Here is a 15,587-nt window from a genome sequence, read left to right as displayed (position 1 = left end):
GTCCCAGAACAGCAGTGCTGTCAGTAACACGTTTCTCTGTGTATTCCACCTTGTGTTGATTCCATTAGCCCTCTTGTTACATCCTGGCACAATACATCCTGTGCACGAAGTCAGTTTAATACAGAATACTGTAGTGTGCAGTAACAAAGGCAGTGCCTTATAGCACCAGAGACAGTTTAATACAGAATTACTGTGTGACCATGTTAGTGCATAAAGAGCAAAGGCAGAGCGGTAGAGTTACAGGTGCAACTTATCCGAAAGCACCAGACACCCAGGTTCGATTTCCGGATTTCCGAATGGAAGATTTTTAGCGTAGATTAGGGGTGCTGGGGCGCTGCAAAGTCTGTATGGCTGCCTCCTCCCTGAGACCATGTGGGTTTTCTCCAGGTGCTCTGGTTTCTTCCACAATCCAAAGATGTACAGGTTTATAGATTAATTGGGAGCTTTGGGGCGTAAAATTGTAAATCTACCCCTGTCCATAGCACCGCTCACGGCCGAAACGTAGTGGTGTTGGGAATCGGGTAGTGTTAGGGTCGCCGTGCGGTATGCTCCGTGTGGCCGCCGACACACAACATCGCTAGTCTCGCCGCGATGGATTTGGAGCGCTGCGCAGCCAGAGGTAGAGTTTGCCGTGGTCGGACACAGCCTCACACTCGGCGGGGTTGGAGCTCCGACCCCGGCAACTGTCCCCTGGCTGCGCGGCGCTCCGAAGGGCCTGTTTCCACTCTGTATCTCTAACCAGTCTAAAGCAACCCAGTTCATTCCAAACTAACTGAAGCAATGATTAGATGAAAGTGTCTCCCCGGTCTCCGGGGAGGAGGCAGCCGCTGTAGGAGCTAATGTGGCAAAGTAATTTAAGGTGGATCGGATTGTAACGCATAAAAGTTGTAGTAAGAATTAGTGTATGGTGTGATTAACAGACTGTCATGCAGTCTAATATTATGAAATGTAGGAGCTAATGTAGCAAAGTAATTTAAGGTGGATCTGTCATTTAGAAGCCAAAATAAGGGATGCTGTAATGCAAGAACCAGAGTGAGATTGTCACATGTAATGGCAGAGCCAGCCAGTGTAAAGCAGAGTTCACTAATGTAGGAACAGGTGGACAGTTACTGGGATACCTCATCTTTAGCGCTCGTTCATTCTTTATCTCTTTGGTTACCAGGCAACAGAACATCATGTCCCATTGACACAGTGGAAGCAGCGCTGTCAGTAATTAAGATACACTGTGGGTGATAGGTTGTTTGAAGAGCTGATGGGTCAGTGACTCTGGGCTCATCAACATTCTGGCAGGACCATCGCACGACACTAAGGCCAAGAAAACACACCAACACTTCGACTTCCTCCGAAGACTAAGGAAGTTTGTCCAGTCTCACTCTTACCAACTTCTACTGATGCATCTTATCAGTTTGCATCACAGCCTGGTTTGGCAACAGCTCTGCTCAAGACCACAAGAAAATGGACGCAGCCCAGTACCTCAACCCCCACCATCGACTCCATCTACACCACGCTGCCTTGGGAAAGCAGCCAACATAATCAAAGACCACTCACACCCAGGTCATTACCTCTTCTCCCCTCCCCATGTCAGGCAGAAGATACAACAGCTTGAAAGATTCAAAAACAGCTTTTTTCCACACACTTCAATATCCCTCTCTCAAGCAAAGCATGTATTCCCCTCTCCCCGCATCCTCCAAGCTACCCCATTGTCATCCTTGCACTTTCTAATCAGCATTTTATCTGCAGCTATAACACTGTATTCTGCACTTTGTTTACTTTCTCTTGGCATTACCTGATGGGCTCCTGTTTCATGTTGATTCTAATCATACACGGATGTTTTTTTACCAGAATAATATACAAAATATCTCAGTGTAAGACAATAAGTCAATGACATTGATCACAAACAGCCACACCAATAGCAAGCATTTGCACAACACTTTCCTTGTTTCCCTTCACCTTCCCAAGCTGCTAGCTCTTGCTGGCGAGCTCTGCTCAAGAGGTCCACCTTCAGGTGTGTGATCCAGGTGGCTGCTCTTCATTGTGGCATGTGGACTGGCAGCAGGTTATTCAAGCTTGCAGTATCACAGCTGACCAGAGAACGGGGAGCAGCCGTTCTGCCCTCAAGCCTGTTTTGCCCTTCAATCTGGATCGCAGCTGATCTGTGTCTTAACTTCATCCACGTCCTGGTTTCTATAATCCTGCATACCGTTAACCAACAACACTCGATCAAATATACAATTTACTGCAAACAGTGGCTCTGGGCTCTGACGGCCTGGATTCACACGGAGTATTTCTACACAGCCTAGTTCTAATTTCTGGCTCTCTCCTCAGTGGAGGAGATGTGTTTTCTACCCATTCAATCTACTCTTTTAGGTACACAAAAATGCTGGAGAAACTCAGCGGGTGCAGCAGCATCTATGGAGCGAAGGAAATAGGCAACGTTTTGGGCCGAAACACTTCTTCAGACTGATGGGGGGGGGGGGGGGAGAAGGAAGGAAAAAGGGAGGAGGAGGAGCCCGAGGGCGGGAGAAGGGGAGGAGACAGCAAGGGCTAGCAAAACTGGGAGAATTCAACGTTCATGCCATCCGGACGCAAGCAACCCAGGCGGAATATGAGGTGCTGTTCCTCCAATTTCCGGTGTTGCTCACTCTGGCAATGGAGGAGACCCAGGACAGAGAGGTCGGATTGAGAATGGGAGGGGGAGTTGAAGTGCTGAGCCACCGGGAGTTCAGGTAGGTTATTGCGGACTGAGCGGAGAGAACTAAATCTACTCCTTTAGTTGCCTTCAAAACCTCAATTAGATATCCCCTACTTCTCTACATTCAAAGGAACAAATGTGTAGGATGCACAACTTCTCCACTAAGCATGACCCTTTCAGTACTGAAATGATGAGCTGAATCTCTGCTACATATATCCAGGCTGATTTTTTCTTCCTTTGGTCCATCAGCCAGATCTGAACATAGTTACTCTAAATGGAGCCTGATTGTAGATCAACTGTAGATGGTGAGACCACACCTGGAGTATTGCGTACAGTTTTGGTCTCCGAATCTGAGGAAAGGCATTCTTGCCATAGAGGGAGTACAGAGAAGGTTCACCAGACTGATTCCTGGGATAGCAGGACTTTCATATGAAGAAAGACTGGATAGACTCGGCTTGTACTCGCTAGAATTTAGAAGATTGAGGGGGGAATCTTATAGAAACTTACAAAATTCTTAAGGGGTTGGACAGGCTAGATGCAGGAAGATTATTCCTGATGTTGGGGAAGTCCAGAACAAGGGGACACAGTTTAAGGATAAGAGGGAAGTCTTTTAGGACCGAGATGAGAAAATCATTTTTTACACAGAGAGTGGTGAATCTGTGGAATTCTCAGCCACTGAAGGTAGTTGAGGCCAGTTTGTTGGCTAGATTTAAGAGGGAGTTAGATGTGGACCTTGTGGCTAAAGGGATCAGGGGGTATGGAAAGAAGGCAGGTATGGGATATTGATTTGGATGATCAGCCATGATCATATTTAATAGCGGTGCAGGCTCGAAGGGCCGAATGGCCTACTCCTGCACCTATTTTCTATGTTTCTATGTAACTGAACCCAATCATGTCTATCCATGTTGTGCAATTTTCCTGCAAGAGACTTAAGGATTGTGCTCAGGATCAGGCAACATATACATTCAGCTTTCACCCAGGGCCGGTGAAACTCATTACAGCTGAAATCAGATCAGCAAGCCCAGAGCAGGGACTGCAACCATGACCTGCACTGTATGGCTTGGAGTCTTACTTGGTATTCTGTGTGGTGGTTCATCATACAGATCCTCCACACAATAACAACCTGCAACCTTTTTCTGAATTAAATATGACAAAAGTTGTGCACCAATTATTATTCTGCACCATTAAAGAAATGTATAGCAAGAATGCAGATATTTCTGTGTGAAACCAAAACAGTGCCGGATTGTGGGAAACCAGTTGTTTGCTCTTCTGTTTTAGTTAGATATGAGAAAAATCTGTGGTAGTTGAAGTAGAACAGAGAATTCTTCAGGCAGGCCGGTCGGTCAACATCTCTAATGACAAACACAGCACCCTTTATCTCACTTTTATTTGTGGTATCCTGTGTGTAAAATGGCTCCTCATTTGCCTGCATGACATTAATTGTACTTTGCAGCATTTGTTGTATACAAGTTCCTTTGAGGCACGGTAAACTACGGTAAATATTTACAGACATGTTTCGTATGCAGTCCTTAATACACTGGTTATCAAACACAAGTGGGCCATACTTGAGTATACCAACAATGGCCAACACAGACACTAAATTGCAACATGAAACCACTGCAACACTTTAATAAACTGAATAGAATCAGGTTTACCTTACACATTGTGCCAAACTTAATCTCCTCCGAATAACATACACTCCTATCAAATTTGGCACTGGAAAAATGAATTGATCATTAGTGAAGGTAATAATAAAACCTACATTTCCACAGCACTTTTTACAACTGCATCAGGAGACATTTCACAACTAATCAAATAATTTTTATAAGCAGTCACTCTTGTAATCTGGAAAAACAATTTGGGCACAACTATCTCGGAGAAACTATGAAATAATAACTGGGTAAAGTGATCTCCTTTGAGGAATAAATATCGAACTGGGACAACCTGAACTCCTCTGTTCTTCAAATTGTTAATGGATCTTCTACACACACAAGAGGACAAATGAAGAATCTTATCTGATCTATTTGAATCCTCAACTTACTGCCGTATATGAATCCTCAACTTACTTATATAGGCGTAAGCATATATTCATTAATGTAGGGCATGGAACACTTTAAAATCTGAATTCAGTAACCATAAAGGTTGTGCTTTCATAATGATACACTGGATGTAACACTTTCACTGAGGTTAGCAGGACAACTAATTCCACCAGTTTCTACTGCTTAAGGTTTAGAAGAATGAATGCTTTCTCCCTGAAGCCCTGGACTAATGTTCTTCAATGAAAATCTCCATATTAGAGATCTTCGCCTGTACATGCTACTGGACTCGAGGAAAGTATTCTTTTGGTTTGGGCCTAAACTGTGTGCTCCAAGGGATGCAAGCATCCACCAACAGCCTGCATGGTCAGCCCTAAGCAACAGAACGAGGCAACACGATGTGAGCGACCAGTACCTGTCGGCACGTGAGGCAGCGTGAGGGGGTTGTCAGGGATGGGGGAGATGTGTAGTGAAAGTGCACGGTGCTGGGTGGAGTGTGTACACCCATCAGAGCGGCACAATCCACAAACCATAACCCTGATGGACACATAGCCATTATTTCATTCAGTATCATGACTTTTACAGTGCCGTGCCTGCAACACTGTTTAATTTAATACTGATGAATACCACACACAATTTCAAATTCCATCAGGTTTTCACAGCTCTCCCATGTATGACAGGAGGAAAGACCAAGCTCGACAGTCTGATCAGCAGCTCGCCAGATATGGTGTGAAACTCATTTAAACACTGCTTAAATTAAATGGAAAATTGAAGGTACAATTACAGAGAAAACACAGGGCACTCACAGCCTGCCTCCCAATATAATTGTTCAATTTACAAAACCCAGAGTCAAGTTTCTCACGTTAAAGGGAGAAGATTCAATATTTCTGCACAGTTCACATTTAATCTGGAATCAGGTATCCTTATCAATAAATAAAACGTATGAAAGATCTGAATTATCCAACCAGCAACGATAATGCTGTCAAGAGAGTCTACACATACCCACGCATGCACACACACAGAGTGAGAATGGTCTACACACGACACAGTCAGAAGGGTCTACACAAGAGAGACACACACACACACACACACACACACACACACACACAGTGAGAATGGTCTACACACGACACAGTGTCAGGTGGGTCTACACAAGAGAGACAGACAGACACACACACACACACACAGTGAGAATGGTCTACACATGACACACAGTCAGGAGGGTCTACACACACACACACACAGAGTGAGAATGGTCTACACACGACACACTGTCAGGTGGGTCTACACAAGAGACAGACACACACACACACACACACACACACAGTGAGAATGGTCTACACACTCACACACACACAGCTGAGAATGGTCTACACACACACACACACAGTGAGACACACACTACACACACACACACACACACAGTGAGAATGGTCTACACACTCACACACACACACACACACACAGTGAGAATGGTCTACACACGACACACAGTCAGGAGGGTCTACACACACACCGCAGCACTCACTTGGTGAATTTGCCATCCCGTGTGACAGTGATCTGCACAGACCATGAGGTCGTGAGTTAAATCTCTTCACTCAGTTTCACAAGTATATCACAGCCAAGGCAGCAGCTGAGGCATTACAACCTATTCCATCAACCCTGACCTATGAGCAAGACAGGTTTCAGTCACACATCCAGCTCCTGATCACCATCTAACATGCCTGTGGACAGAATTCAACTTAGCTGTGATGGGTCACCAGTGATGAACCTCCCCACACAAACTATCCAGGTTCACATTTTCACCCATGGTGTAGCTTAACGTAGACTTGCTCTCCCACCGGTACGTTGCAACCCTGGGACTAATAAACAGCTTGACCTGTTTACATCAGGTGTGCCTGGTTCCAATGAAGTCATCAACCTGTGGTAGCTTGCACACTGAGCTCCACTTTTAGGTAATTTACCATACATCACCATGTTTTACCTCAATGCCTGTTTTTTGCATTATTCCCATATCCCTTACTTCACTAAACATCCTGAAATCTAGTCAGCTCGGTTCTGAATGAACTCGGTGACTAGGTCTCCACAGTTCAGAATTCCAAGGATTCACTGCACTCTGTGTGAAGAGAATTTTCATCTCAGTCCGAAAGTACCAATTCTTATGAGGTTGTGATCTCTAGTTCCAGTCTCTTCAGTCTCAAAGTAAACATTTTCCCCGTTGAACCCTGTAAGAATTTAGTAACTTCCAGACAGATCTTCTCCCAACAGTTTGCTGAAAACACTCAGCAGCCCAGGGAACATTTGTGGAAATGGAAACAGAGTTAATAGGTCAGAGACTCTGTCAGAAAATCTACATTAGATAAATAAAAACAGGTGAAGCGACTGCTTTGAGGACTCATGATCACATTGAATGGCGGTGCTGGCTCAAGGGGCCGAATGGCCTATTCCTGCACCTATTGTCTATTGTTCAGAGGTGACTTTGAGCTTCCAGTTGCTTGTTGCTTTGATTCACTAAACCGTTCCCACCCTGGCCTCAAGTTTCTGCTGGGCCTCCTGCATGTCCCACACTCACTCCGCAAAATTAGGGCACATGGTACTGGGGGTAGAATGCTGACATGGATAGAGAAGTGGTTGGCAGACAGGAAACAAAGAGTAGGGATTAACGGGTTCCTTTCAGAATGGCAGGCAGTGACTAGTGGGGTACCGCAAGGCTTGGTGCTGGGACCGCAGCTATTTACAATATACATCAATGATTTTGGATAAAGGGATTCAAAGTAACATTAGCAAATTTGCAGATGACACAAATGGGTGGCAATGTGAACTGTGAGGAGGATGCTATGAGAATGCAGGGTGACTTGGACAGGTTTGGGGAGTGGGCAGATGCATGGCAGGTGCAGTTTAATGTGGATAAATGTGATGTTATCCACTTTGGCCATCAAGAGGAGAAACATACAAGGAGAAAAATTCAGACCTATTGAAAAGCGGCTGGTGGGTGGTCTGGTTAGTGACATGAAAATTGGTCGAATTGTTAAGGAGGAAGGTTGTCAAAGAATAAAAAAGGATATAGATAGTCCCGATCTCCCAATCTACCTCATTGTAGACCTTGCACTTTTTTATCTGCACTTTCTCTGCATTGTAATATATTTTGCACTCTAGATATTTTTTTTCTCTGATTGTACTCATGTATGCTAGGATTTGCTTGGATTGCACGCAAAATAGGCGTCACAAACATTTTTATTGAAATCTATTTGTGATATTGTGCTAAATTCCAACATACCATTTGCCCCCTAATTGCCTGCTCCAAATACACAGTCGCATTAGCAGCTACCTGCGCACCTCATGGGTACTTTCAGCATTCCGTGCTTTCTTGAATTACTGAGCTCTTAAAGAAAGTAGCTTTTGACGGTCTCAACATGTGGTGACTGGAGCGGAGTCTGAAAGCCCCACAAATGGGGGCAGGATTCGCAAAACTGAATGGAGCCAATGCAAGTAAAGCATCAATATACGACTGTCTGCTTCTCTTGAATGACTGTAGTGTGCTGCAAGTGTGAGCAGCACTTTCTGTGGTGAGAAACTTCTGCAAGGAGTTTTTAATTGAAAGTTAGCACCCAGTAACGTCATCAGCACCTCTTAACGAAGAAAGACTATGCCAGTTTAGATTTGGTAAGATTTCAGTGAGGAGGCTCACAGTGATGCACAGGCACCACAGAGGTTTAGGTACACAAATTACTCCTGGAGCAGCTAGTAGGATACAGTTGTCTGCTGAGTAACCTTCCCCTCCCTGCATTCTCTCAGCTCATTCTCCCACTTGCAAGGAGAATGGCTACTGGTGCAGTGTGTGTAGAACAGCACTGGCCCTGCTGTTCCCCATGGACCTCTGAAACCTGAATAACCCAAGGAGACATCAAATAGGAATTAACCGCAACTAACCTGTGTTCGGTAGTGCTTGCTAAATGTTGTTCGCTGCACGATATCAAAAATGGTCAGCCTTAAGTGCAAGCTCTCATTGTCTTCCACAGGCGCTGCCTGACTAGCTGAGCATTTCCAGCCTTTGCTGTTTTATTTAATATCTAACATCTGCAGAGTTTTATTTCTGGATCAAGTCAGCTTTACGCACCCTGACCAACACAGCATTCGGTGCTACCCCCATGTGTGGATACATTGGGGATCTAAAGAAATAACATGTGGCTCCGACATACTCCTTCCCACTCCAGACTTTGGCCTCAGTTACTGCACTGTGCATGTTGCAGCCGGTTTCAGATGCAGGGAACAGATTAGATTCTTCAACAATTGACAAATGCATAATATCAGTTTGCATTGGTAGAGTCCAGTGAAACCTGGCACATTTGTAAATGTGTATGGGCCAAAGGGAACAGATAGATACAGTGGCAGACTGGGTCTAAATATATTGGTTGCCAGGAGACAAAGGGGGTCTACTTCATCAGGGGCCCACTTGCCATCGGGCAAGCTGACACCCTGGCCAGTCCGTCACTGGATAGATACAGTCAAATCCACACAACTGAATTACAAATGTGGAGGGACTAAAGGAGGCAACATGCATTGTGATACTGAGGGGGTAGTACAGTCATCAGGTTTGGAGTGGGGCTCAGAAACTAAATCTGCAGTTAGCATAGCACAAAGATTCAAAGTGAGAGAGGTGGTTCCAACCTACAGGGAGCATTGCCCTCAGCTATGTTCATGCTGGTGAGGGATATAAGAGCAACCAAAGATAACACTTTACAACAGCACCCACCTGCTACTGTCATCCGGGCAGTCCTGCTCACGATTGTGCCCAGGTTGTCGATGGTGGCCACACACTGATAAAATCCCTCATCAGGTTTGTGGTGCTTCGAATGTACCACACTGTGTATCAACAGTGAACCTTCTGGAAGCATCTGTCTGCGTTCATCTGAAATTAGATGAATTCCATCTTTTCTCCATTCAATTCTGGCCTTGGGTTCAGCGAAGACTGAACAGTTCAGTATAACTGATGCTCCTCGTATCGCGAGCGTGTCTGCTGGCTCCACCGTGAAGTAGAAAAGCGTGAATCTTCGGCCGACAGTTTCTACCAAAAAATGAAGAAGAGAAGTCACCACATAATCTTGTAAAATACACACTATCGTCTGAAAATTCAGACCCCAATCAATGTAGTCAGATTTAAGCATTGTACTCATCTCAAAAATTCATCAATGCATTGCATGTCATAGAAACATAGAAAATAGGTGCAGGAGTAGGCCATTCGGCCCTTCGAGCCTGCACCGCCACTCAATATGATCATGGCTGATCATCCAACTCATGTCATAGGCAGATTGCAATGTGTTAATCTAGTATCTCTGCAATTGCGGAAGCACACAGTATCATCACACGATCCCCAGGGTGAGACTGAACCTTCAGGGTCTGCCAGGGGAGGTAAATCTCATCCCCACTCGTTGTGAAGGATGGATACTAGAAGTGCACAAGATGGAGTTAGATACATTGTGAACGATTGGGCCAAGGAAAACTAACACTGAAGAGGATTTGCAATAGAACAGACCAGCCATGATCATAATGAATGGTGGGGGCAGATTCAAGTGGCCAAAGACACAAAGTGCCGGAGTAACTCAGTGGGTCAGGCAGCAACCCTGGAGAACATGGATAGGTGACATTTCAGGTTGGAAAGCTTTTTCAGACTGATCAGTCTGAAGAAAGGTCCTGACCTGAAACATCACCTATCCATGTTCTCCAAGGATGCTGCCTGACCTGCTGAGTCACTCCAGCACTTTGTCTTTTTTTGTAAACCAACATCTGCAGTTCGTTGTTTTTATATTTTGCCTGCTTTAACTTTTAGGTTCTTGTGTTATATTCAGGAACGATACCCCAGGAAGAGTCAATACCCCATGGAGAGTCAATAACATCTTCATGTAAAGAACAACTCAATGGAGAAGGGACTAAAATTCCTAGGGGTATCAACCGGCACATAGTTTCCTGAAAATGGCAACACAGGGAGACAGGGGGGTGAAGGTGGCATTTAGCGTTCTTGCTTTCATCGGTCAGGGCATCAGTAGAGGATGTGGAACATGGTGTTGGAACCAAACAAAACGTTTGTGAGCATCGTTCACAGTTCTGGTCCCCCAGACTTAAGAAGGACGGCATTGAGCTGGAAAGGGAGCGGAAAATATTGATGAGGATGTTACCAAGACTGGAGGGTTTGAATTATAAGGAGAGGTTGGATAGACTGGGACTTTTTTCCCTAGAGCGTAGGAGGCTGAGGGGTAACCTTATAAGATGATGAGGGGTGTAGATAATGTGGATGGTCATAGTCTTTTTCCCAGGGCAGGGGAGTCAATATTAGGTATAGATTTAAAGTGAGAGAGGAAAGAATTATAAGGGACCTGAGGGGCAACTATATCATAGTGCGGAGTGGGTAAATGGAATGAGCTGCCAGAGGAAGCCGGAGAAACAGGTACAATTACAACATTTAAAAGATATTTGGACAGATGCAAGAATAGAAAAGGATTAGAGATACGACTCAAATCCAGGCAAATGGGACAAGCTGAGATAGACTTTGGTCAGCATGGAGGAGCTGGGCCGAATGGTCTGTATTTGTGCTGTCTGCCTCTACAAATTTAAGAGGGATGCAGAAACTGATTATGAAGGAATTTTAAAAATAATGAAGGAGACAAAGAGGTGGGATTCAAAGCTGGTTCATAGTGAAAGAGAGAATGAGTGGTTTAATAATCTGGAACAGAAGCAACATATCTAAGCAGCCCATTAAATCAGAGCAAATGGTTTCTTCACACAAGCTCACATCTCCTCCCACTGACCTGCACTGTAAATTAACAACTCTAACTTCAATGTCTCTGACATATCATTGTTTCTTGCTGCTTGTCTTTGCCAGCACTCTTCAGGGAAATCTACCTGGGAATAAGCAACATCCACAATTCCTTCTCGGAAATTGCAAGCATTAGAAAATGACAAAGACTCTGACAAACCCCACTGTACAAGGAACATGGGATATTTTTCCCTTTCCTTGCTTTCATGCCAAATGGATGCCATTTCATCAAAATCATCTATATCGAACCAATGGAGATGAATATTCATCCCAGTATTGCAATGTGCCGCATGTTTCTAATCTACAAGCTGAGGCCGCATGTCTTTAATCTACAAGCTACCACTGTGATGTGAACTGCTGCATTTGCAGCTTGTCGTAGCACAGGGCCTGTAGGGATGGATCCAAGCATCAGGTAGAGAGGAGCAAGGTGACAGGAGCTAGATTTAAAGGAGACATGCAGGGCCTGGAACGTGCTGCTGGGGTTGGTGGTGAAGGCAGATATGATAGTGGCGTTTAAGAGACTATGAGATTGGCACATAGATATACATAGAGTGGAGCGATATAGATCATGTCAGGCAGAGCAGACTCGTTTTACTTGGCATCATGTCGGCATGGCCACTGTGGGCCAAAGGGCCTATTTCTGTGCTTTTCTATGTTATATGTTCCAGCAACCCTGGTGTGGTGGAAAATATACATTCAGAATGGACCAAACTCAGCCACTGCTGACCACAGCATCACACGAGAAACTGACACAGAGCTGCGGTGTTCAAAGGCTAGTTGAGTGGAAAGCGAACAGTTCATCATCCATGTGATCAGAGTGCTCCGATCCAGACACATGGACCCTGGGCTGAAACCAACAATATCACACCCACTGCCACTCCACCCATTCCAGCCAGGAACTGTGTAACTCCCCAGATGCCACAGCAACTTCCTAATACCCCAAAAGATGCTACACAAATGTATAGCTCTTCTTTCCTTTGCCAGAAATTGCTCTTTTGACAGGCAATAAACAGGCATTTCAGTCAGGAAACAGCGATCTGCTTAACTGCACCCCTCAGATTCTATCTCTATCCTTCATAAGGACTTGTGACGTCTGCTATTGTCTAAGTTTGATCACAGGGGCCAGATCTACTGCAGGAGAGACAGACATTCCAGCCGGCCCTATGGTTTCCAAAACATTACAGATCTAATTGCAGGAAAATAGCAAGTTTTATCACACACACAAAAACAAATTAATTAGAAATCGAATAGTTATGCAGGAAGGCTGCAGCAAGCCCTGGAAATCCCTGATGCCAAGATCAGCTTCCACCCATTCCCGCCCCTTGCCCCGGACCTTCACCGCACAGCTCTGTGTCATTGGCCCCCTCCCTGCCTGTGCAATCCAGCTCCACCTTACGCCTTTGCCAAGCTTGGTCTTGTGGGGTGCAATGACAGGCTGGTGCCAAGAGCCATGAATGCAGTGATTGACTGGGACTGATAGCCAGGGGTTAGCCATGGGCTGAGACCAAGGAGGAGAGTATGGATGTGCCAAGTGAGCTGTGAGGTGCCAGGAACAAGAACTTGGGGATATGAGAAAGGCTGTGGACAGTGCACTCAGCCCAGAGGAAAGGACGGAGGGCAATGATTTCTGTCCAAAATAGCACTAATTGGAAGAGGGTGGCTGCATTGATGCAGCTGCTGACATTGGCCATTGCTGATAGGATCTCTCCAGGACGTGACATGCAGTGAATAGGGCTGAGTGTCTGCCACAGCAGAGCTCAACAATGCTGGAACACACAGAGTGGCTTCCGCTGGCCACACTCTATTAGACTTGTGCTGATGTTTGTTTTCAATACACATTTCCTCTCCACGTGCATATGCCATTGAAATTGGTGAGTTATTGCATGGGAAACAGGAAATATTCCATTAATATTTCCTTCCACACCTCTTAGCAATCTAAACGAGAGTAAAGTCCTGTCAAAACACACACAGCCCTTCCGAACATTCACCAATAATCTAAAAGCATTGCATTTAGCAACCAGAGCTTCACACACACACACACAATCCACAGGTCAGCCTTGATCCATTGCTGTTTGTCTACTGTCACAACAGGTCCATGGCAGATGCCATCTCCCGGACTCTACACTCTTCCTTGGATCTTGTGGATTACAAAGATATCTATGTTAAGATTCCTATTTATTGACTGTTTCTCTGCCTTAACATAATAATCCCAACCAAACCCATCTCCAAACTCCTGAACTTAGGTCAGCACTCCCCTTTGCAACTTGATCCTCAACTCGGTAGTCATGAAATGCTTTGAAAGGCTGGTGAAGAAACACATCTGCACCTTCCTCCCTCGGAACATGGACCCGTTGCAGTTCGCATACCGTCCGAACAGATCCAGGGACGAAATTCAGAGTGTCTCTGAGGATCCTCCAGTGCGTCTAGGCAGCGGCTGTGGAAAGCATCTTGTCCGGGAACATTACCATCTGGTTTGGGAATTGCTCTGCCAAGGACAAGAAGGCTCTGCAGAGAGTAGTGCGTTCGGCCGAACGCACTATGGGAACTTCACTTGCCCCCCTGCAGGAACTATACATCAGGAGGTGCAACTCCAGAGACAACAATATCATGAGAGACCCCTTCCACCCCTGCAACGGACTGTTCTAGCTGCTACGGTCAGGCAAACGCCTCCGTTGCCATGCGGTGAGAACGCAGAGGTTGAGAAGGGGTTTCTTCCCAGAGGCCATTCGGTCTGTAAACGCCTATCTCACCAGGGACTAACTTTACTGAACGTTTTTCCTTCCATTATTTATTATGTAAAAGAATATGTGTGTTATGATTGTGTTTATAGTTTGTTTGGTTGTTTGGTTGTTTGTCTTTTTGCACAAAAGTCCGCGAGCATTGCCACTTTCATTTCACTGCACATCTCGTATGTGTATGTGACAAATAAACTTGACTTGACTTGAACTTCCTGGCCCCTCGACCACAATCAGTGAATACAGGTGACAAAACATTGTCCATGTAATTCTCACCTCCGCTGCTATGGTATAACCAGAATGGGCAAGATCTATGTTGGCACTCCTGGAATCCACACTACACATTTCGGAGAGAGATGTACAAAAGCTGCATTATTCTTCTGCATTACTGAGCTCTTCACTAACGATTGTCCCCCTCAAACTGCAAAGTGTACATTGTGTCTAGAAAATATGCAAGGATCCCACCTGAGATCAGCGGGACAGGGGGAGAGAAGGCTACATTTCGGTTGAGTTCCAGCGATTCCCCCGTGTGCATCAAATATGTCCATAGATGGCACAGGGGGAACACTAAAGAAGTTGAGTCAGGGGGGCAGGGATCAGACCACAAACCCCATTAAAAAGTTATCTAAGGATGTAAAACAAGAGAAACATTGAATGTAAAACGAGTAACATTTCTCCTCCCCAAAGATCAGTGGAAGACAAACCTGACCTCCCTCTATTGAATATTCATTGCAGTTTGATCACAGCTCCCTGCAGCAAACGGTGGCGATGAGGAAGTAGACAGAGACAAATGGCACACTTGTACGGCGACAACCACATTGAAACCGTGCTTAGCCTGGAGCAGTCACACTGCCCAACACCAGCCAAAGCATGTATACTAATTAGCAGACAGAGCTGACAAGCTAATTCCCCTCAACATGACACTGTATGGGCAGAGAGTGAGACACACAGTTTATTGGGACAATTGGATCAGCAACTCTTCAAGCAGCAGAAGCAAATCCAAAAAGACTGCCCTTTGAGAGCAATTTTGTGAAACTGATTATTGTCCCCAAATCAATGTGGACAGTTCATGAGTTTCACTTTGAGGAAAATGAAGATTGAGAAGCAGATGATGCAGTGGGCTGGTCTCACACTGTGACGCTTGGACAGGTAAAATAATGAGGAAGGGTCTCGACCCGATACCTCACCCATTCCTTCTCTCCAGAGATACTGCCTGTCCTGTCCCGCTGAGTTACTCCAGATTTTTGTGTCTACCTTCAGTAAAATAATGGAACAGGAGAACAGCTCTTCATGCCTTGTAAGGTTAATCAGCA

At 45.2% G+C, this 15,587-nt stretch overlaps 1 protein-coding gene across 1 annotated transcript in view; it reads right to left on the bottom strand.

The window, feature by feature from the left end:
* The window catches only part of LOC129713638 (neogenin-like), a 106,421-nt gene that overhangs the window by 59,261 nt on the left and 31,573 nt on the right, over positions 1 to 15,587 (bottom strand). The window contains 1 exon segment of the mRNA XM_055662838.1: positions 9,482 to 9,793. Coding sequence (XP_055518813.1) covers positions 9,482 to 9,793 — 312 coding nt within the window.

The sequence above is a fragment of the Leucoraja erinacea genome, chromosome 36, assembly GCF_028641065.1.
Source record: "Leucoraja erinacea ecotype New England chromosome 36, Leri_hhj_1, whole genome shotgun sequence".
Taxonomy (NCBI): Eukaryota; Metazoa; Chordata; class Chondrichthyes; order Rajiformes; family Rajidae; genus Leucoraja; species Leucoraja erinaceus.
The sequence above is the reverse complement of the archived record's forward strand: the minus strand, read 5'-3'. Positions and strand labels throughout refer to the sequence as shown.